This window comes from Vicugna pacos, chromosome 7 (assembly GCF_048564905.1).
Source record: "Vicugna pacos chromosome 7, VicPac4, whole genome shotgun sequence".
In the NCBI taxonomy this organism is placed as follows: Eukaryota; Metazoa; Chordata; class Mammalia; order Artiodactyla; family Camelidae; genus Vicugna; species Vicugna pacos.
The window spans coordinates 82,970,651-82,993,363 of NC_132993.1; the positions used below are offsets into that span (position 1 = coordinate 82,970,651).

The 22,713-nt window shown below is 43.1% G+C and overlaps 1 protein-coding gene and 1 long non-coding RNA gene across 4 annotated transcripts in view; one reads left to right on the top strand and one right to left on the bottom strand.

The window, feature by feature from the left end:
• Window positions 1–22,713, top strand: part of HECW1 (HECT, C2 and WW domain containing E3 ubiquitin protein ligase 1) — a 316,328-nt gene that overhangs the window by 156,625 nt on the left and 136,990 nt on the right. For both annotated transcript variants that reach the window (XM_072965253.1, XM_072965254.1), the window contains exon 3: window positions 6,023–6,130. In XM_072965253.1, the coding sequence (XP_072821354.1) occupies window positions 6,023–6,130 (108 nt within the window). The remainder of the gene's footprint in view (window positions 1–6,022; window positions 6,131–22,713) is intronic.
• LOC140697466 (uncharacterized) lies at window positions 7,232–11,065 on the bottom strand. Of its 2 annotated transcripts, none has more exons than XR_012074605.1 (4): window positions 10,883–11,065; window positions 10,318–10,472; window positions 9,990–10,111; window positions 7,232–7,821 (listed from the first exon to the last, which is right to left on the bottom strand). It is a non-coding gene; the product is annotated as an uncharacterized lncRNA (long non-coding RNA). The 2 variants fall into 2 exon arrangements; XR_012074604.1 differs by having other exon boundaries at window positions 9,983–10,111.

The window sequence follows — 22,713 nt, forward strand, 5'->3', positions numbered from 1 at the left end:
TTCTTTGTGTTTTCCTTTTCTGCTTTCCATTAGATCTGTTGAATTAAAGGTTATCCATTTTTCCATTGTTCTTTCAGTGACTGCATTTAATCATAGACCAGTAGTTCTCAATCAAGGGTAATTTTGCCTCCCAGTGGACATCTGGTAATGTCTAAAGACACTTTTGGATGTCACATTATAAGGGATGCTTCTGGCGTCTGCTAGTAAGTAGCCAGAGATGCCACCAAACAGCCTATAATGCACAAAACAGCCCCGCCACAACAAAGATAACAGAGTTATCCAGCTCAAAACATCAGTAGTGCCAAGGCTGAGAAACCCTGCTAGACCACCATATTTGCCACCATTGAGTTTTTTAACCTTATCACTATCTCTTTTTGCAACCAACTAGTAGTTCATCCAACAAAATTTCATATTCCTTTGATCTTCCAGGACCCTCTTTTTTCAGATATGGACACTTTTCCTTTTATTCTCAATATGCCTTGGTCTTTTTGTATATTTTCCAACTTTTTTTCTGGGACAGTTTCTCAATCAGTTGGAAGCTGATTCTCTTCTAGCTTCCTAATCCATTTTTCACCAGAACTCACACATTCTAGCAGGATAAGTGCAGTGACGGATGAAGGCATGAATATTATAGCCATGTGACTAGCATTCACATCCCACACATTAGTTTCAGTGGATTTCAGTTATCGCTCCATGGAACAATGGTTCTGTGGTTAAATAAGGATGGAAAAATCTGCCTACGTTGCCCCACTTTTAGAGACTCACAGTACATATTAAAGGTTTGAGTAAGCAACCCACTTTACTTGGTTGAACACAGCATTTCTTGAGCAAGAGGCACTCTTTTATTTCCCAGTATTTGTCTGTCAGGTGTTCCAGTTTGGAGAACCACATACTAGGAGTTATAGGAAATTATACAGTAGGTACAGAAACCCAGCCCTTGCTCTTAAGAAACATCTAATGTGCACAGCCTTGAAATGTAATGTTTTAGGTTGAAGGCTGAATTGTCTTTCTGGCTAGCCACCTGCACACAGAAACTCCCAGAATCCTTCCTTATGGACATCTACTCTTGAGGAACTGAAGTTTTTCTTTTATGCCAAGCACTTGATGAGAATACTTGTGGTCAGAGAAACAATCTGAGGGAAAAGCCACAAAAAAAGAGAGTGACATTGATTAGAGGGCCCTGCCTTTTATCCTTAGATTCCCTTCCTAGTACAAGAGAACAGAGCTTCTACATCCTCGGCTTAGTAGAGTGAAAGGCAAGTAGATCTCTCCAGATCTCCTGGCCTACTATTTAGTAAACCCTTAGTCTAGCAATAGAAAGAGAATCCTTGGAAATTTTTCTGAGATTGGTTAAGGCATGAATTCTTCTGGGAAATGAAAGCCACATTGTATTTTTTTTCTGTTGGGTTTAGGTAATGGGTCAATTTTCCTTTTAATTGAGTCTATGCTCCCTTACCCATTCTGTTCTCAACAGCAATAATCTTTGCTGTACACTCTTCTATTATAGATTGAAAGTACTGTTGAAAGCATAGTATAGTTTCCATGTTGAAGACAGAGTGCGATAAATACATTCCTGGTTTCCTAGATGTGCTTGTTTCTGGAAGCTTCACGATAACGTTCCGACTCAAAATTCGAATAACGTGCAGAGATCTTTTCTCTCTTATAAACTGCAGAGCAGGAGGTAGGATTCCACACACTAGAAGAAATAAATATCACCTAGCAAATATGTTTTTTGGAGAAATTTAATACATCTCTCTATATTCTGTACAAAACGAATAATGAGGAAAACTTAAATAGTCCTGGCTTAAGCGAATGTTTCAGGTTATTACCAATGGTTTTGCTCATTAAGTAGCATGGAGCTTTGCCATAGAGAGCCCTATTTTTAGCCCAGAGTATAAACAGAAACAGTTTCTCATTAGATGTCTGGCACTGTTCTGAGACCACTACCTGCATTATTTCATTTATTCCTCACAACAGGCTTTGAGGTTAAAATTAATATTATCCCCATTTTTTTCTGTCTTTTTACCATCTTTATTTTTACTTTTTTAAATTAAACTATAGTCAGTTTACAATGTTGTGTTGTTTCTGGTCTACAACATAGTTATACATACATATATATATATTCCTTTTCATTTCATTTTTTATTATAGGTTATTACAAGATATTGAATGTAGTTCCCTGGGCTATACAGTAGGACTTTGTTGTTTATCCATTTTATATATAGTAGTTCGTATCTGCAAATTCCAAACTCCTTTATCCCTCCTCTACTTTTCCCCTCAGTAACCATAAGTTTGTTTTCTATGTCTGAGTCTATTTCTGCTTTGTAAATAAGTTTATTTGTCTCATTTTTTTGGATTCCACATGTAAGTGATATTATGTGATATTTGTCTCTTTCTGACTGACTTCACTTAGTATGTCAATATTACCCCCATTTTGCAGTGAGGAAGGCACAGGGTTTAAGTACAATCCCTAAGATCGCACAGCTAGTCATGGTAGCCTAACCTTCTTGCCTCAAGGCAGCTGTAGATATCCTTGTAGTCACACAGACATTGCTCCCACAAAGTCTTCTACCATGATAAAGAATGCAGCAAAAAGATCCTTGGAGTAGATAGCCAGGGGGTCCCCATCCCTCAGTGTAGTGGAAAGCACAGCTTAGCTCCCATCACCTATACCAGTCCTCTTCCTTCAGTGCCTTCCTTCAGTGTAGAATCTGGTCCCCAAAAATGACATTTCCCAGACTCTGGTGCAACTATGTTCCAGATGCAAACTTGGGTCCCTTCCTTAGATGCACCTTAGGTGCAGGACTGGGAAGGTGGAAGTCAGCTGTTAGGTTCCTCCTGCTGTTTAGCCTGTGGCTGCCCGAGCATGGCTCTGAGAAATTAAGCTGTACTATCACAGTGCCCTAGCATCCCCTCCCTCCCCTCGTGGGTGTCACAGGCAGCCTTGTGGTGGTGGCAGGGACCTACCCACTCAGCTTGCCACTGGCTGGTCACTCTCTTTAGGGGTAAAGACACAGTGACTGCAGGCAGTGCAGCAGCCTCCTGCTGTCCAGATCACATCTACTGTCTGGGGTTCTTGTCCTCAGCAGGTCCTCTCTGAGTGAGGCAGAATCAGCACCTTGGAGAGCCACAGTTATTCTGGGGCTGTTCCCAGAGCCCCAGCCTAGAGTCCATTATTCCAAAACCTGATTCTCTGCATTAAATCCCCTTCTGCATAAAACATCTAGTCTGATTCTGTTTTCCTGCCTCTGACCCTGAAAATACACTTGGATTCCCAAGCAAAGGCTAGTAACTTTTGTAACAATTGTCAGTAAACGCCTTTGGGGAAAAAGCTGCTTGACCTCTCAGCACAGATGGTCCGGGCAAGAATACAGACTATTCTGTTTTCTTGTACAATATTTGCTATGAAGTGTTATTATTACTGTAAGGGAATGGGGATACTTATCAGGACCAAATGGCAATCTCTTAAAATGTGTTTAAACCTATACATCGAAATGCATCTTGTTCTCTTTAAAATCCATGTTATTTTGCGATTCTCTTCACTCTTTTCTGATTCTTCCCACCTACTCACCCTCATCTTTTTCTCATTTGGTTTCTTGATATTTAACACATTCTTATACCTCCTATCTTCTAATGAAACTGCACTTTCTTGAATAGGTCCCCAAATCTATTAGAAACTTCTTGAAGACATAGACCCTGTCTTGTTCAGCACTGTATCCCCAGGGTTTAGCACAGTGACTAGAGTGGGGTAAATACTCGGTACACATCGACCTAGTGCATGAATGAACACCACCCTTTCTAGATGCTATTATATATGGATAACTGACCATGACTATTAAAGTAAATATCCTTCTGATGAGAACAGATTAATTCAGGGAAATACCTCTCCTTGGAGAATTGCCATAATAAGGCAAATTTCTATCTGGGTATGAGACTCGTTATATCTGTACTAAAGACCCAGGGAGCTAGGAAAATATTATGCCTTTTCTGCAGAAATGAGGCAATTACTGTAAAAGACGTATTATGCAATCATCTTAGGAACACAAACAGGGCTGTGAGCACACACTGTGATTATAAAGACAGACAAATTTTGCAAACAAGTGATTTTCCAACAGATACAAACAGTCCTTGCCGTTAATGAGGCAGGGACAGTGTGGCTTTGCCTGACCGTCTTTGCCAAAGAAGAGGCAGCAAAAAATGTAGAATCACCTTAGCAGGTCATCAGCACATTTACCCATTATCTCATGTAATCCTCCTCCATGAAGTCCTGGTTATCACCACTCCCGTCTCACACGTGAGGACCTGTGACTATAGAAATGAGACTGTTGGTAAACAGCACATATGTCCTTAGAGCTGGGTCCTCTGGCCACAAACCCTGCCTTCCTTCACCTCATCCCATTTTCCCAGTTCAGCCAGATGCAGGATGTGAATTTCAGGGCATCTCAGTTGCCAACAGGGCAACCATGACCTAGCCACTCTCTGCAGAGCCGGGGCTCTGGGCCAGCCCTCGGGAGCCCCTGAGTTCTGGTTGTTTCTCCAGACACTGTAGTGGATTTGAACTCTCAAAACATGGTTTCTCCACAGCTTCAGATTCACCTAGTTCAGATGGTTACTTTCTGGTGAAGAGGAAACTGCAAGGGCCTTAGAGAAGATTGAAGTAAAATTAATATCCCTATCTTCATCTGCACTGAGAACAAGAGGTCTGGAACCAACAAGGAGGTAGCTAGCTCTGTCTTCGTGGATCTGGTGTCTCCAAGGATGCTGCCTTGCTCTCTGGGCACCAGTTTTAAGAGGGACATTGATGGGTTGCAGTTGATGAGCAGAGGAAGGGCAGAAGAGGAAAAGGGTGCAGTCCCCCACTAGCTCCATTCAGTGCCTCCATGGAGCAGGCTCTCCCCCTCTGGGGCCTTAGACACCATGTGGTATCTCCACCCTCCACACGCACCCCTGCCATCTCCACCTTCATGGTTCCTTCTCCTCCTCCCAGTCTCCCCTGTCCATCCCCCTGTTGTCCTCCTTCCTTGTAACTAACTCCCTGTCAGAGCACCCTGTTCCTTTCCTTCCTATCCCCTATTACAAGTTGTAATAATGCACTTGTTTCTTTACTTCATGTTTAAAGGCTGTGTCTTCAGTTGTTTGTAAGTTTTAGTTCAGAAAGATTTTGCCCAACACCCTGGCTGCTGCCCCTTTCCTAGTGTGGCAGATAGCCATCCAACCAGATCGGACTGGATCTCAGTAAGTATCTGTTGGATAAAGAGATGAATGCATGACTGCGTGAAGGATGGATGGATAAATTCATGGATGAGTTCCAAATGTTTGATGACGATAGTGCCCAGGCTGGAGCAGAGATGACATAGGATAAGGCCCAGAAAGTGTTATTGGATGTTTTCTAGTTTATGCCTCACTCTCAGACCCAAACGGGGACCAGTTAATGAAAGCTTTAGGAGGAAGATTTTTATACCGAGATTCCGCACATGTAAGAGCTATTCAAAAGTGAAATGGACTGGCACAGGAGCAATTATTTCTCTGTTTCTGGAGGGTGTTCAAGAACCAACTAGAAGATCACTTGCCAGGAATGTTGAGAAATGGGGAGGAGATTCCTGTATTAAAAAGAGGTTGGTTAAAAAAAAAATAAATTTCTTCTGTATAACACAGGAAGCTATATTCAATATCTTATAATAACCTTTAATGAAAAAGGAATATAAAAAGGAATATATGTATGTTCCTTGGGTGGGACATTATGCTGTACACCGGACGCTGACACATTGTAACTGACTGTAATTCAATTTAAAAAAAAGGCAAAAAGTTTTTTAAATAAAAATAAAAAGGGGTTCGTCCAGATGGTACCTGAGGATGCCTCTCTCTCTCTGATTCTGTGATTCCAGGTGCATTTTCTTCTGCTGAGCTGGAGGTGGCATGAATATCCTTTGCTCTTTTACTTTTTTTCCCCTAATTTTCTAAATATGCTGTTAGCTGATGGGTTTCTCCGCTCTGCTTTCTTTCTTTCTTTCCTGGGAATACAGATGAGGTCTTGTCGGAAAATTTCCTGGACTATAAGAACCGTGGAGTTAACGGTTCTCATCGGGGCCAGATCATCTGGAAGATTGATGCCAGCTCTTACTTTGTGGAACGTGAGTACATTTCCCAATCCTGTTGCTCAGGATGAAGCAGAATTCAACAGCTTTGTTCTTTGCTGTGTTGCATCGCCTGCACTTAGAAATGCACCCTGTGTAAACTATTCAACATAACTGCCTCAAATAACAAACCATTCAACGTAACTGTCTTCATCAGCAGTACGAGGACACACTTTAAATATCATTAGAAAGATATTATAAAATCAGCTCTGTGAAATACATCAAATACTGTCAAATTTGGGTGAAAGTGTATTTCAACTTGGTGAAGTTGCAATGTCCTAGAGTAAACAAATGGCTTACCAGGTCATGCTCAAAGCAACTAGAAGTTGAGCACTTAAGGAGAAAAGGACTTTTTTTCCACGTGCAGACGTAAGAAGATCCCACTCCACAATATACCTGTTGGACTAGTGATAACTCAGTGCTTTGGGAAAATAGATAAAAGTGAAATTGGAAGGTAGATATGTCCATTTTGCACACACATCAAGTGAATGGACAATATACTAAGAATGTGCAAATGTAACATAATTTGTCAAAAAATGAAAATTTATTGAGACAAAGCTTAATTGGGCTTGAAAATGATTAGAATACTGACTCAGGGCACACACAGATATCAGATAAATTAAAATGCTATGATGAATTATCACTTTAGGAGTCTGCATGCATTAAACCTGTATATAATATGCTATATGAATTTATATATTTTGTGAAATAACTTACATTTTCAAAAATGTATTATAGAACAAGAGCCGAATAAGGAATAGGAGGAGATTGGATGTACAGAATGTTCTAATATGGCTATCAAAGCATATGTACATCAGAGCATCAAATATCCTCTTGCTATAATAGACAAATGCAGCATCCAGGCCATTATCCGGAAGATTAGAGACATTTTTGTTGCAAATCAAAAATAAGGCTCTTCACAGTCTCTAGGTAGTAATAAACACATTAATCTAATTGGTAAATTATTCCTCATTAAAGTAAAAATCTTTTTATAAATTTTGAAGAGCAGCCAGGTTTAAAATCTTGAAGTGCAACAGAAGGTCCTTCTACCTGGGGGTTACATGAAAATAATAATAAATAAATGAGGTTTTGTTTTATTTTTTCCATTTTTCACTTTATTTTCTTCTTTTTGTCATTTCCTTTTATGAGAGTGGAGATAGATCAGTGATTACCTGAAATCTATTCTAATAGCACATTGCTTTTGGAGTTACGATTCAGTTAAGAATTAGGAAATTGTTGTTGATTTAGATGATTTTTTTAAAGGTCTGATTAAATCAGACTTTGAAAGTGCCACCAAATTAGGAATATTCCAAACAAACATTTTCTGCACTCCCCAAGGATTTACATGCATGATAAACTACAAAAGGTGATAAATCCTGAATCATTTCCTATTCTCTGCTCTAATTTCTCCCTAGAGGGCTATTTGACTGCAGTAATCATTGCTGTTATATGAGAACTGCAAAGATACAAATTTGAACACCAACAGAAGAAATAACTGGTGAAATTTTAGCTTTACCTATCTTGACAAAATCTTAGAACGGTGCATTGTTATAGTAACTCAAACGCTATTTTTTGACTTGTGCGGGTGGGTTCAGCGTGCAGGTCTCAAGTCTTCAGAAGGAGTTATCTCAGTCCTTGTTGACTGCATGCTCCCATCAGAAGTCCTTCAAAATGGGGGCTTGGGTTGCCTAGAAACAATGAGGAGAGAAACACAAAGTTTAGATCTCTGGCCCAGATCTGTTACGTGCACCTCCAGTTCATTGTTGGTTCCCATCAGTAGCCTGGAAGGACCACTGATGACAGCCAAAAGAGTTTCTCCCGAAGGGACCTCCTTTCTCCACCTACCCTCAGGTCCAGTCATGTTGTGATCATGGTCAAGATCATGGTCAAGCTGCCTTCTCACAGCTGCCGAGGCATGAACCAGACCTCTGCAGTCATTTTGACTGCTCTGCTTTGCCTTGGTTTCCTGCCCGCTCAGGACCACTGGTCACCAGGTCCAGCCTCACCTCCAGCTCAGTCCCTCCTGGTCAACCCCTTCCCGGTCTCTGCCCTGGCTTCCAGATTCACACCCTGATTGCTGTGCCTTCTCTGATTTCATCATTCCCTGCGTTTGTCAGAAGGACGTCCATTCTTCAAATCCCTTCTCCGCACACCACTTCCATATCCTTTTCCATCACATCCTCCCAAATTAAAAAAGAAACACGGTGGCCCCTGATGACACAACTGCAGCAAATCTAAGCCCTCGTCCTGCTGTGAGTTTTTAACAACACCCCTTGAGCGTGGCAAGGTGAAATGTCCACAGGTTGGGGGCAGGATTTGCCTCCTGTCTCCATGCTGCAGCACATGGCTTCCAAGTGAGAGGCATGTGGGCTCAACGTCCACTCGGTGTGGCCCTAGGACTCTTGAGATTCTGTTCCTTCATCTATAAAATGAAGTTCATGGATGAGCCCCACCAGGTGACCCCATGAAGACAGAGAGCACACGTGCAGGGCCAGTGGGGTGTCTGGTGCAGCCAAGGCTGATAAGGCTCCGAATTAGGAATGGCAGTGCTACCCGAGAGACAGCAGAGCGAACAACGTACACTCTGCGTGGTGTTTCTCCTCTGGGAATGGGCGTGGTGGAGTCTGGGTGACAACTCTGAATTCAGTGGCTTTATTCTGAAAGTTTCCTGGCGGGGGTGGAATTCTTTGCAGCCAAAGTTGGAGATGGAAGGACGCTAAAGGAAAAGCGGGGATCAAGAGAACTAGTTGCTCCCCCTCGTTAGCATTTCTGGTCCATGCTTTCTCCTCTCCAGCAATGAGGCAGGGCCAGGTTATCCTTCTGGAGTCAGTAGTTCCCCTGATCTGTGATTATAAACGCAGGGATCTCGTCAGATCAACCATCCAGGTGGTTTAGGTGACTCACTGTTACAGCCTTGCATTTGAAGCTCCACCAGGACTGCTCTGTTTTTAGAACCGGTCTGGCTAAGAACCACACCGTGGGCTGCCATCTTCCATCACCGTTTTGTTCCTCCCCAGGAGGTGTTTCCATGTGTGCGATAATAAACACCTGAGTCGTAGGCTCTAAGAAAGTGTAAATGTGTAACATAATCTGATGACGATCATACTGCTTCGCAGGTGTTTCTTTAGGAGCAAGTGTGGCTCCATGTGAATATTTGCATGACGACTGGCATTTTATTTATGTCATCTTAGCATATAATCTGTGGAAGCTGTGGCTACTCCAGTGTTCATCCAGTTTCATACTGTCCTAAACGGAAACCCTGGTCAAAATTGTACTCTACAACAATCCTAAAGTCATTTCCCTATTGCTTATGCTCTTAATTATAATTTCTTAAATCTTGAGAAAAGAATATATAGTTCACAGCAGTTCTAAAATGCATGCTCCTCTGCACCTGTGTCCTTTCACTACACAACTCCCCTGGTGTTCCCCCCACCTTTAATTTCTCCATAACCCTGGCTGGAGCTCACACTCATGCTGGTCTTCTCCCCTTCCTTATTTCCTGTACATTTTGATGTAAACGCCTAAATGAAGTAATCTGTCTAGAGAGAAAGCTCCTGGAATGATAGAAGAAGGAATCCAAGCCACCATATACACCATTACTCACTCTTTAGCAGACCAGAGTGAAATGGTTGGAAATATTCATGCTGTAATGATGTCTGGGCTGCCGGAGGCCGACCTTGGGGCACAGTGGTTCTGACTGAACGAGGCTAATGAGATAGCAGGAGTGTGGCAGTGGGACGGCAGGGCTCCAGGTGGGAAGACAGGACATAGGAGTGAGAGGCTCAGCCACACAGCAGGCTTGGCCTCAGTCCACCCAATGGGAGAAGTCAAACTGTTGTATGAAATTACCTCGTACCGTGTCAAATGGTCCATTACATCCAGGGGCGTCAAAATCCATCTTCAGTCCCCAGAGCTGTCAGTCTCTCAGGTAAATAACAGGGCATACAAAGAGTGGCTAAGCATTGCTGCAGAAAACTGCTAGAAAGATACAACCAAATCATTCAGTTCAGATTTGCAGCAATATGAATGGTGCTGACTTCTTGCTAAATGTGTGTCAGATTCTCCCAATGAGATGAAAGCTCTTAATCAACACAAATACATGGTCAAGGCCGTATTAACCCAAAGTGAGACTTTTCTAGATTAATCTTGAGTTGCTATTTCAGTAAGAGAAGGTACGGACTCACCTGCCTCTTTGAACCCTACAGTGCTGTATGCTCGCTGAGAACTGTGCTGACCTCCAGGGACTCCGATCTAGAGGTGAAGGCTCAGTCCCTGCCCACTGGGGCCCCCACATTCCAGGAGGGGGACAAGCACATACTTGTTACTGCATCCTGTGTCTCTGAAGGGGAACAGCCAACATGGCTTTGGGGCCCAGAGCTGATCATCACCACCCATGGATAAGAGCAGCCAGGAGGTGGACTTGGCCAGTGGGAAGGAAGGAGTGGCATTGGGGACCAAGTGGCAGAGGGTCATTCTAGGCAAAGGTATGGAGGCATGGGGAGGTGGAGTTGAGGCTGGAATCCTGAGAAAGAGGGGAAGGAGGAGGAGGAAAGGGTGGAGATGGAGGAAGAGAGGTCATGGAGTGTGGACGATTATGTATGGCCACAAATTCCTTGACATTCTTCTTGCCAAGAGGTGGGGTCCACATGCCCTCCCCTTGGGCTGGGAGGGCTCTGAAACCCTGCGCCAGTTTCCATGGTAAAGTGATGCTGCACCAGCTTCCAGAGAGTGGTAGCTCCCACTTCCTACCTCTTAGTAAGAACACTGGTGCTTGGAGCCCTGAGATGGCTCCTGTGAGAAGCCCAAGGTGGCCATGTGAAAGGCTGCATAAGACTGCTGCTCCAGCTGTCCCCACCCAGGGGACAGCAGAGGGCCAGCCCAGCTGTTACCCCTGGCAGCAGCATGCGAAGCCGTAAGGGAGAGCTGCCTAGTTGAGCCCAGCCACCCCACAGAACTCTGAGAGATGATAATACAGAGTTGTTTTAAGCTGTTACATTTTGGGTTCGATTGTTACACAGCAGTGGTAACCATAGCATCAGGGAATCCAGAAGGGCAGGGCCACAGAAGTCAAAGGCGGGGAAACTATCAAAGGAAGTGTCATCAGCACGACCTTGTGAGTGCCATCAGGGGACTCACAGGAGACGTGGCCAAGAGTGCAGGGCGGAGGGTCACCACACAGGGCTTACAGTGATGTTTGCAAAAAAATTTTTTTTTAACGAGCTGAAGAGAAAGACTGTAGGCTAAAGAGTAGGGTGGCCAATTTAGATCGATCCTGGTTTGAGCCCTGAAAGCCCTTAGTCCCAGAAAACCTCTCAGTCCCGGAATGGTGAGGATCCCCCGGTAAATCTGCATCGATAGAGAAGATGCAAAGTGTATGATGCATCCTCCAGGACAGGTGGCTGTGAGGGTGTGCCTCGGGGGAGGCAGCTGAGAAACACATTGGAGACGGGCTTGAACACATGCAAAGCTGAACGAGCCACACAAAGGAGAGTTCTGCTTTATTTGGTCCTTACTTGCATCCACTTCTTGGCAAAGATCTGACATCCTTTTAAAATTCTTTGTATTTTTATACTTTATATTTTATTTTTATATTTTGTGAAAATTTTATAAAAAGTTTAAAGGTCACTTCCCACTTACAGTTATTACAAAATATTATCTATATTCCCCATGTTTTATAGGACATCCTTGTAGCCTTTGGTACATCCAGCAGTTTGTATCTCCCACTCTCCCACCCACTGGTAATCACTAGTTTGTTCTCTGTATCTGTGAGTCTATTTCTTCCTTGTTATATTCATTAGTCTGTATTTTTCAGATGCCACATATAAGTGATATCAAACAGTAGTTACCATTCTCTGTCTGATTTATTTCACTTAGCACAATGCCCTCCAAGTCCATCCATGTTGCTGCAAATGACATTTTATTCTTTTCTGTGGCTCAGTAGTATTCCTTTATTTATTTACTATTTATTTATTTATACACACCACAACTTCTTTATCCAGTCATCTGTTGATGCACATTTATATTGTCTCCAAGTCTTGGCTATTGTTAATTGTGCTGCTGTGAACATTAGGGTGCGTGTATCTTTTTGAGTTAATGTTTTTGTTTTTTTCAGATATATACCCAGGAGTGGGAATTGATGGGTCAAATGGTAGTTTTTAGTTTTTTGAGAAATCTCTGCACTGTCTTCCACAGTGGCTGCATCAATTTACATTCCCACCAACAGTGTACAAGGGTTCCCTTTTCTCCATATCCTTGCCAACGTATGTAGACTTTTTGATGATAGCCATTCTGACAGGTGTGAGATGATATCTTATTGCAATTTTGATTTGCATTTCCCCGATAATTAGCAATGTTGAGTATCTTTTTATGCGACTGCTTGCCATCTGCATTTCCTCTTTGGAAAAATGTCTGTTCAGCTCTTCTGCCCATTTTTTAATTGGGTTGTGTGTTTTTCTGATGTTGAGTTATATGAACTACTTATATATATTTTGGCTGTGAATCCCTTATCTGTAATATCATTTGCAAATATTTTCTCCCATTCAGCACGTTGTCTTTTCATTTTGTGAATGATTTCCTTTGCTGTTTGCGCTTTTATGTTTAATTAAGTCCCATTTATTTATTCTAGCTTTTATTTACTTTAGGAGAGAGATCCAAAAAATACTGCTTTGGTTTATGTCAGAGAGTGTTCTGCCTATGTTTTCCTCTATGAGTTTTGGAGTATCTGGTCTTACATTTAGGTCTTTAATCCATTTTGAGTTTATTTTTGTATATGATGCTAGAGAATGTTCTAATTTCATTCTTTTACATTTGGCTGTCGAGTTTTCCCAGCACCACTTATTGAAGAAACTGTCTTTTCTCCACTGTATATTCTTGCCTCCATTGTCAAAAATTAAGTGACCATAAGTGCATGGGGTTATTTTTGGACTTCTGGTCCCATTCCATTGATCTAATGTGTCTGTTTTTATGCTGGTACCATACTTTTTTGATTATTATAGCTTTGTAGCATAGTCTGAATACATCCTTTAATTTTGTGCTGATGAGAGACATGAAGTGGGTACCATCAGCACTGCATTTGAAGAGAAAACTTAGTCTGAGAGACACAGTAGCTTATGTGGAGCTGGGATTGGAACAGGCTCATCTGCTTGGGCTCATCAGCCCCAGGGAAGGGTCTATGGGGATGCTGGAGGTGCGAGACACAGAAGGGATGTTTGATGAACCAAGGCCCATAAAGAATTGGAAGGAACAGGATGCAGAGAATAGTTAATGAATCCAGCCTTTCTTGGAAGCCCTTGACCTGCTAGGGAATTGCAGTCAGAAGTGGGGGGGGGGGCAGCATGGGGACAGGAGAGAGGCGAGGAAGAAACGTGTCGTGCTGATCATGCTACAGTGTCCCTTTTCCTAACCAGAGAGAAATAAGAAGAAACAGGAAGAGCTCAGGAGTGATTTTCACCTATACAGGCATGGTAGAGCCAAATTAGAACTCTTAAAAAGCAGATTCTCTCTGTCCCTCTCAAAGCCACTCTTTACACGGAATGAATCTCTTTTACTCTAAATCACAGACACATGGAGCTAGAAACCACCAGGGCCGCTGAGGCCCTCTGTATCTCTGCCTCCAGGGAGGGCTTTGACAAGATAAGGAGGGAGAATTATGCCCGTTCTAGTATCCAGGAGACGGGGACAATAGCTTTGTCATAAAGGCCCGTGGCAGGTGAGGGCAGAGAGAGGCCAGACTGGCAGGAGAGTATGTGGGGCAGACAAGGGAAACTGACCTAACTAAGACACTGTGTCTGGACCTGCAGCCAGGCATCTGAAGGGCATGGCAAGCTCATTACAATCACGTCCAATTAGGCACGGCAGATGGGCTGCAGCCATCCCAGGAGGGTGGCCTGGGCGTGTCCCTGGGGCATCTGTGCATGGCTTACAAGATCCCACCCCGGGCTGTCGTTTGGGCTAAGGCTGCTGTCCTGAATAGAGGAGAAATAACTGTAGGAACAGCAACTAAATATCTCTGAGCTCTCCCGATGGGCCTCAGACGTCTCGCCCCATTTAATCCTCATGAGGACGCTAGCGGCAGATGTCATTTTTTCCTTTTTAGATAAGGAGTCTGAGATGCAAGAAGATAACGTAGCTGGTCTGAGATTTACAAGGAACAAACAAATGATGGGGCCAGGACTCGAACCAGGCAGTCTGACCTCAGAGCCTGCTCCTTTAGCCACCATGATCTTATGAGACTCAAGTTGGCCAGAAGGATCCCCATCACAAAGGTGGAGGTTCAGTGCAGAGTTCTGGTCCCATGAAGGGCGAGGTGCCAGGTAATACATTGGCTAGAACTCTGAAGTTGCAATCAGTGCTGAGGGGCTTACCTCACAGAGTGATTGGCAGGGAAATTATTTAGGTAACAAAGTGGAAAGCCAGTTGGCATGAGCTAACAAGTCCTTAAATAGAGGAAGGAAAGTTGAGATGGTTAACGTATGGCTTTTCTTCCCTCCAGATGATTCTGAGTGGGGCGCTCCATTGGCCCCACCATAAAAAAAGCTGTAGAAAAAGTCAAAATAGAAGACAGAAGTGATCCATGATTTCAATCATTCACTCGCACGTAAATTCAGAATCTCCTCCATTTCGATGTATTTGTTATGTGTGTATGAATCCCATTTGTGTACACAGTTTTAAAAATATTACTTACTCCCTACAGAAATCTTGAGAAAAATAGCAAAGTAAAAAATCATCCATCATTTCAGCAAAGAATAACATTTTCAAAGATTTTTGTGGTTGACGTTGTTAGTAGCATATCTCCTTAGACGGGCTTAATAAATTATTTATTGAGTTAATGAATGAATGGAGTAAGCAAGTGCTCAGAACTTCTGTGCAGGAAGCAGACTTGTGCTCGGGGATGACAACCATTGTGTCTTATCTTCCCCACCCACGGCCCCTGAGCCGTTGAGAGAAGGAGACAGGGAAATAGGTGGAGGGCAGAAGCCAGGTGGTTCCTGGTCAGACACGTGGCAGGAGGCTACCGCAAAGAGAACAGCCAACTGTCCTGTCCAACTTCTTGGAACAGGAAGGTGGCAGGGAGCTACCACCTTTGAAAGCAGAAGACTCTGTTGTCTAGGGAACGTGACCCGGTCCATACTGGGAAAGACATTTGAACACTCCAGCATCTCCTCTTCCCTTTGATTCGGGCTCAGAAGTTGATACCACAAGAGCAATGGGAAGAGAGGATTTTCCCTTTTTCCACTTCTCTCTTTTGACCCATTGAGCCTTTCAGCCAAGTCTATGGTCATGCACAGCTACAGTATTCTTGGTGAGGACAGAGACCGACAGCGGGCAGGGAAGTCCTGCCTTCCTGCCACCATGTATGCCTTCCCAGAAACTTGTCATTGCTCCCAGGCACCCATCAGAGGTTACTCCCAGGAGTCTCTGACAATAGCCAAGGTAGATCTCTAGTCAACTCCAAGGCCACTTTAAAGTGATGCCAGATATACTGCCCACACCAGCTTTGGACAGCCAGGAAAGAGTTCAGAGCCCAAATAATATTTAAAAGGTGCAGACTTCTCACAAATTCTCATGTGTCACACTTTCCCCGAATTCCAGAGTTGACTGCAAACTCCACCAACAGCCACAAAATCTAGAAGACGCAAGCCATGCCTCACCCAGGGCACCAGCTGCTAATCCAAGCTCTGTTTGCCTCTTTCCAAGCAAAACCAGAGTCCACAGGACCTGGTCCGTATTTAGACCCACGTTGCCGCTGCCAGCTGTTACTTGAATGAACACCAGTCTCTCCCAGGTGGCTCAAGACCTAAAATCCAAACCAGAGAACCCCTTTTCTAAGGGGGGAATTCTGTCTTATGTCTCCCATCCCCATGGGAAGAATACAATTATGAATACTGCACCATCTACCATAGAATACTCTATATAAAATACTCCTATTTTTACACAACATCTAGACATTTGAACCTTGAAAGCCTTTTCATGTGACTCCTATTCTTTATATTTAAAACCTCTCAATCTATTTTCCTTTCCACAAATAGTTATCCCTGAAAAAAGAAAAAAGAGACTTTTTACAGTATGAATTTTCTGTAAGAGAACACAAGTTCCTAGCGAAAACTAAACCTTCACAGCCTGGATGAGCCTTGAACAAAGGAAAAGATAATAAGAGAATATAAAGAATATGAAATATTTTTCAGAAGGGGAAGAATAGATTATGTTAAAATCATCATCATCATCATCATCATCATCATCATCATCATAGAAGGGAAATGGTAAAAAGACATGGGAACATGAAAAAGAAATAATAGTCAAAGTAATCTACCATGAGACTTCGCCGTTTCTACTAACCTAATCACAGGCAGTTCCCAAATTGGAGAGCAAACTTAATATAAAAAACACATTAAGACTTCAGAATCAATGGAAGTTCTGGGTACTTGACACAGATAAGGTGACCACAATGACCTTACAACAGTGCAAAGCAAATTCTTACAAGAGTGAAGACTCTTGAACGAAGACCCAGCCCGCTCTCCGGGGAGGAGATGGGCAAGACTTTCTTCCATCTCCAGCTTCCGGCTCCAGCTCAGTCCGGCTGGACCACTTGCAGGGTTTCCCGCTTCAGCCCCTGCAGCGCCCTCTGTCGGCAGGTCCATGGCAGCGACCCAGCGAAGATCAGCAAGATTCAGCATGTGCGGCCACCGACTGAGGCTGGACAGCAGGCAGGGAGCCCAGAACTAGCCAAACGCATGGGAAAGATGTCCCGAGACTCTTTGTGCAAAACGCGAGAGGAGTATGTGAAGTTTACAGGAAGCTCTAAGCTATCAGTGGGCACCAAGGAAACCTGGGTGCATGGTAGGAAGAATTTCATAAAGCCCGTAGTTCCTGGCACCTAGAGGAAGTGTAGAAGGAAGGAAGCATAAAAGTGCCACCTCTCACCCAAGCAAGAGCCAGAATTTGGTGTGCGGAGGGAGCCCCCACCTCCACACACTTCCCTCCAGGACAGTTCTTGGTCATCTGGTAAAGACTCGTCTCTGAGCCTACTTTGAAAAAGATGCTAACATTTCCAGTTCAGCCAAGTGGCCCGCATGTGCAAGACAGGAAAAAAAAAAAAAAAGGATAGGGAGCCCCTGCCAGCTCATCAAACGCAGCATCAGTAACCTGCGTTACAGGACAATGTGTGTGTGTTTCATCACTTTTTTCTCGAATAGCGCTGGTACTGACCTGCCCCATCACAGCGTCTCAGTGTCTGCAGACTCTTCCTGGATAGCCTCCAGCTCAGCCAAATAGCCAGGATCAACGCCTCCACTCAGAAATGGGTTCTTCCCAGGAGCCAGCAATTCCAGTAAATTCCAAACCTGCAAATCTTACTTTTTTCATGAAACGCACACCAGTAGAGTCACTGTCCATTTTTCAGGAAAGGAAGCTGCTGCTGTAAAGGCTGCTTTTTGGGGTGTCAGGCATCCCTTAGAGGGACCCAGCATCCAGTTACTGTATCCTAGGTCAGAATCGTTGATCTAAAACAAACGGACTGCCAGATATTTCTCCGGCAAAGATGGGTTTCTTTGGGATCAGCCAAGACTTGCAGTTCAGGGTCTGAAACCACAGTGAGCCACTTGCAAGTCCCAGGACAGTCAGGAAAGGAGAACTTTTATAGAGAGGAAAACAAAAGTGGGAGGGCTGTAGTGGACAGAGTCCGTGGCTTCTCATTGGCTGAGTCCTCGCCAAGAAAGGAGTCTTTCTTCTTCCTGTTGGACTTTGCTACCACTGCAGGGCGTGAGAGCGCCCCCTTCTGGTCTCCAACTATATTTAATTGAGGTTTCTGTTCACTAATTTTCCGCGGAATCAACTGCAACTGGGAAAAGCAGCAACCAGTTCAATACGCAGCATTCCAGATGGCCTGGCATTTTTATATGCGCTTTGAGTTCCCATGTCCTGTGTGCCACCAGGAAGCCAGGATGGTGGGTGGGTTCTCCCAGGGCCCAAAACTGCAGCACCTCGCCTGCAAGATTCTCCCCATGGAAGGCTCTGGTCATTCCGCTCCATCTACAGCTGACCAACTTAGTCTTGGCTGAGCATCAGATTGTGAGAAACTCCAATGATCTCTCCTAGAATCCACGGAAATTTGGGCACCCTGAGAAGAAAGGGAGAATGCAGGTGAGAGTAGCTTTTTCCACTAGGATGGACTCCTGTAATTCCTGCCAAGATCTGTGTGTGGTCAAGGACATACCCATTTATCCCAAAGGGTTGCTACAACCCTCCCACCTTCTGAACAGCCATGGGCTTGAGCTCTGCCCTGCTTTACTGTGAAATTGCATCATAGCTCATGCCCGTGGTATCATGAAACCTGTTCATCAGTTAGATCTTCTAAAATAGCCACCTGGTCTTTGCTGGTGGCTCTCACCTCGATCCAGTTTTGAATAGCAATATTCAAAATCCTCTCCCTGACTATAAAGAGTTCATTTAAAAGTCTTGCTGACATTGCTTCCCCCCCCCACCTTGACCCCTACATACTTAAAAACACTGCCCTTCATACATCTAGACCTATGCCCCAATAACCCTCACACTTCTTGGCACCACTAATCGGGAAAACGTTGGCCAATACCTAAGGAAAGTACGTACTTCCCAGAAAGATCTCCAGCAGGTCAAGGACTGTCTCAAGACACAATGTCATCAGCATAGGATGTGGGGAAGGGTCTCCATCTGGCCCTCTCCCTGCATGCTAGAAGCCATTCTTTCTACCTTCTGGAGCTCTTGAATGGAACCTTCTGGTCCTTGTCCTATCTCAATTCCAGGCAACTCAGTCCCCTACCATCTGACCAGCCATGACACTTGCTTCCACTTGGCCTGAAATACGGAGACCCACGTCAGTAATCCAGGATTAGGGACAAAAATATATGGTAGAGAGGGCACTCATCTATAGTGTCACTGCTACTCCTGCACTTGGCCTTGGAGGGTCTGATGGAATTCTTCCCTCAGCCTGAATGCCTGGGGAGGCTGGGAAACAGCTCCGCCCACTCCGTCCAGGAGGGAGGACTTGAAGGATGCCAGCAACCGTGGGGTGTCCTTTTCCATTTCACGTACTCGTAGCTTAAGCCGTGTCTGCACCTCACCAGGGATTTTAAATTTTATTAGTCTTTTCAAAGAACCCACTTTTGGTTTTCTTGATCTCCTGTATTTATTTGTTTTCTGTTTAATTACTTTCTGTTCTTATTTTTTTATTACTTCCTTCCTTTTGTTAACTTTCCTTGGGTTTAATTTGTTGTCCTCGTCTAATTTCTTGAGACAGTTTCTTAGATCATTGGTTTGGGGCTGTTCTTCTTCTCTGTATATGCATGTAAGGCTCTAAGTTTTCCCCTAAGCAGTCTTTCTTTTCCCCCACACTCTCTCCAGCATTTATTATTTGTAGACTCCTTGAGGATGGCCATTCTCATTGTAGCTTTGATTTGCATTTCTCTGATAATTAGTGATGTTGAGCATCTTTTCATGTGTCTGCTGGTGATTCTTGTTTTATTCCACATACAAGTGCTTACAAGTGATTCTTGGTGAAATGCTATTATCTCCTTGAAATCCTTTGCCCCAGTCTCTGGAACTCCACTCATTCCCTTGTGTCCCTTATCCTCTCCTCTGTCCTTTCCAGTCTCTTCTCTCTCTCTTCCTTCAGTCTGGATATTTTCTATCAACCCACCTTCCACTTTACTCAACCCTCTTTCTGCTGTCTCTTATCTGCTGCCTACCCCACGTATGCAGTTCTTCATGTTTTTTTTCAATAATAAAATCCCCATTTGATTCTTTTCTATTGGTTCTAATTTTCTGGCAAAGTCTGCACTTTGATTTCTGCATGTATAAATCATAATTTCTTTGACATCCTTGCCCAGTGACTTCACTCTCAGGATCCTGTTTCCATTTCTGCTTTGCTTTTGGTCATTTGTTTCTCTCTCTTTCCCTGCTTGGTAATTTTCTATCAGTCACCACAAACTGGGTGTGAAACATTGCAGACATTCTGGCGATGGCATTTTCCATCAGAAAGTTCTGCTCTCCCTCAGCTAGGCAGTGGGGGTGCTGCTGGCCTGGCCCAGTAGGAGGATGAGCTTGATGGAGTGCCGTCCAGCCTTGGTAACCCTCAGTCCCCTCCTAGCTCACCCTGTTCCTAGGGACCCTTCTCCAAGGTTCTCATAGAGAGCTGAGGGTTTTCACCAGGGATGCTTCCCTGACCTTTTCTTTGCCAGGTCTCCTCCATACCAAAAGACAGAAGATTCAGGCTCTACTTTTCAGATGTTTTCACGATGCTGGATTCAGCAAATGTCTGAGGGGAAACCAGCTGGGTATGTGAGGTCTCCTGCAGTCCTGTCACTCTGGCCCCGCATGGCCACCAGCAGCTCTGCTGGTTTCCCTGCGACCAGGATAAAGGGGCTGCAGGTAATCAGTGCGTCTCACTGGTATTTTCCTTGTCTAGAATGTGTAGTCCTTGTTGCTTCCATCATTCTGCAGTGCTTTAAACATGTTGTTTTAAAATCAGCTTATCTACTTAGCAGCAGAAGCATTAACCTGCTACAATTACTCCATCCTAGCAGGAAAAGGAAGTCGCTAATTGCCTTTAAGCAAATATTCCACCTGCAATGATTCCAGAGACCAGAAACACCGTCTAGGGGGTGATAATAACCAGCACTGAAATAGGAAACAAAATCCATTCATTGGCTTGTTTTTGAGTTTGGAATTGGCCCTCTAACATCTGAAATAGGTATTTCCCATAAATGAAATTTCTAGTGTCATTTGATGTAATGCTTCATTTTAATCAGTCTCCCACCTTTGCTGTGGTACCATATTTAAAACATTAACATAGGATTTATGCTGCTTTTCTCCACAGGAAATTAGCCAAGTAATATACAGCTCTTGATATAAAAAGATACACTGGTTATCACAATTCAAAAAAGTTACAATGAACCATTTTTCATTCAAATAATAATTTAGCTCTTCGAGAAACATGGCTTTATTGCATGGCAATTTTTATGTTAGGCAAATGTGGAATGCTTGAAGATGCAAACCTCTCTGTCTAGTCAAAAATTTATGACTTTATTTTTTTCAATTATTTTCGAATTATAAAGTTAATAGTACGCAGACCATAATATAGCATTCTAAATCACTTCTGGAAGTGCAAGTCCCAGTAAGATGACATTTTTACCAAATTACAAAATTTTGGCAAATCAATGTGATATTCTGTTACACGATACGATGAGATATTACTATAATGAGAATCGTCCTACAGAAATATCATCTGAGTACCAAATAGAAACACCACTTTTTTTTAGTGTTACTCATAAGAGAACAAAGTTTTGGGGGTACAAGTTAACATGGCTTTTAAAATTATATAATTTTTCCTTTTGAATTAGTTATTGGATGCAAGTTGCTAAGATTAAATCTAACAGGATAAGCATGTGTAAAAGGTGACTGCTTCATTTGGCTGGTCTAAAACCAAGGTCCATGCATGGACCTTAACGGGATCCAACAGGCAATATCAATTTTAAATTAAAATAACTTTTCCAATGTTATATCTTTACACATTTAGTGGAATCTGCAGTGTTGGGTGCCTTGTCAATCAAGGTGCACTAATTCCATTCATTAAGAGGCCCTTCACCCTTCCTTTTGTTTTGATCAAAAGTCACAGCCTTTCTCTATTCTGCTTATTTCTTAAAAATCCGTTTAATTCATATTTTTAAATAAAAAAACCAAGTGCCAATGAACATACTGCCAGGTAGGATAGACGGGGAGGACTCAGGTTTTATACGATGAATTTTGATTACTTCATTGAAAGAAATGCTCTTGCAATTTCCTCTTACTGAAGCTAAATGTTCTGCAGATTCAAATTTTAATTTATATCTCATTATTTCATTGCTTCTTGAACTTTCTGAGCATTGGAAGATACTGTGCTTTCTAGATCACTACTGAGACTGACTCCCTCACTGTGATGATAGCTTCTTGAGTTAAAATTTCGTTTCCCGGATTTTGAGGATATGGTTGACATTTGTCTCACGTCTACTTTGTAAATGAAATATTAGTCAATTTAAGTTCATTGTTCTTGCTAAAAAAAAGTTAATACATTGATAATTTGGTTCCTTCTGCACAAGTAAGTGATTCACAATGGAAGACATTTCTGTGCTATGCTGATCTGTGTGTCTGGCTAGTTCATCAGCTCTGATCACACTTCTGCTTATGAGTTGGGCATTTTTGCACTGCAGACATTGTGACACACGGAGAGCTAAAAACTTGCTACAAATTTCAGGTAATTGTGGTGCTTCAACCTGTACACGCAATGTCTGGACAGCAACAGGAGTCCTTATTCTTAGAGAATATTTTTCCGAGTTGCAGAGTTCTATACTGACAGCTACTTTCCTTTGGAATTGTGAAGCTGTCATTCCTTTGCCTTCCATTGTTTCTGGTTACATTGGGAAGTCATCTGTCGGTCTAACTCTTGCTCCTGTGAGGGTGATCGCTTTTCTGCAATTCACTGATGATGTGATATTTTTTCTTTTTTTTCCCCCAGAGTTGTATAGTGATATCTGGGCACCGTGTTCTTTTTGGATTCATAGAGCTTCTAGAAT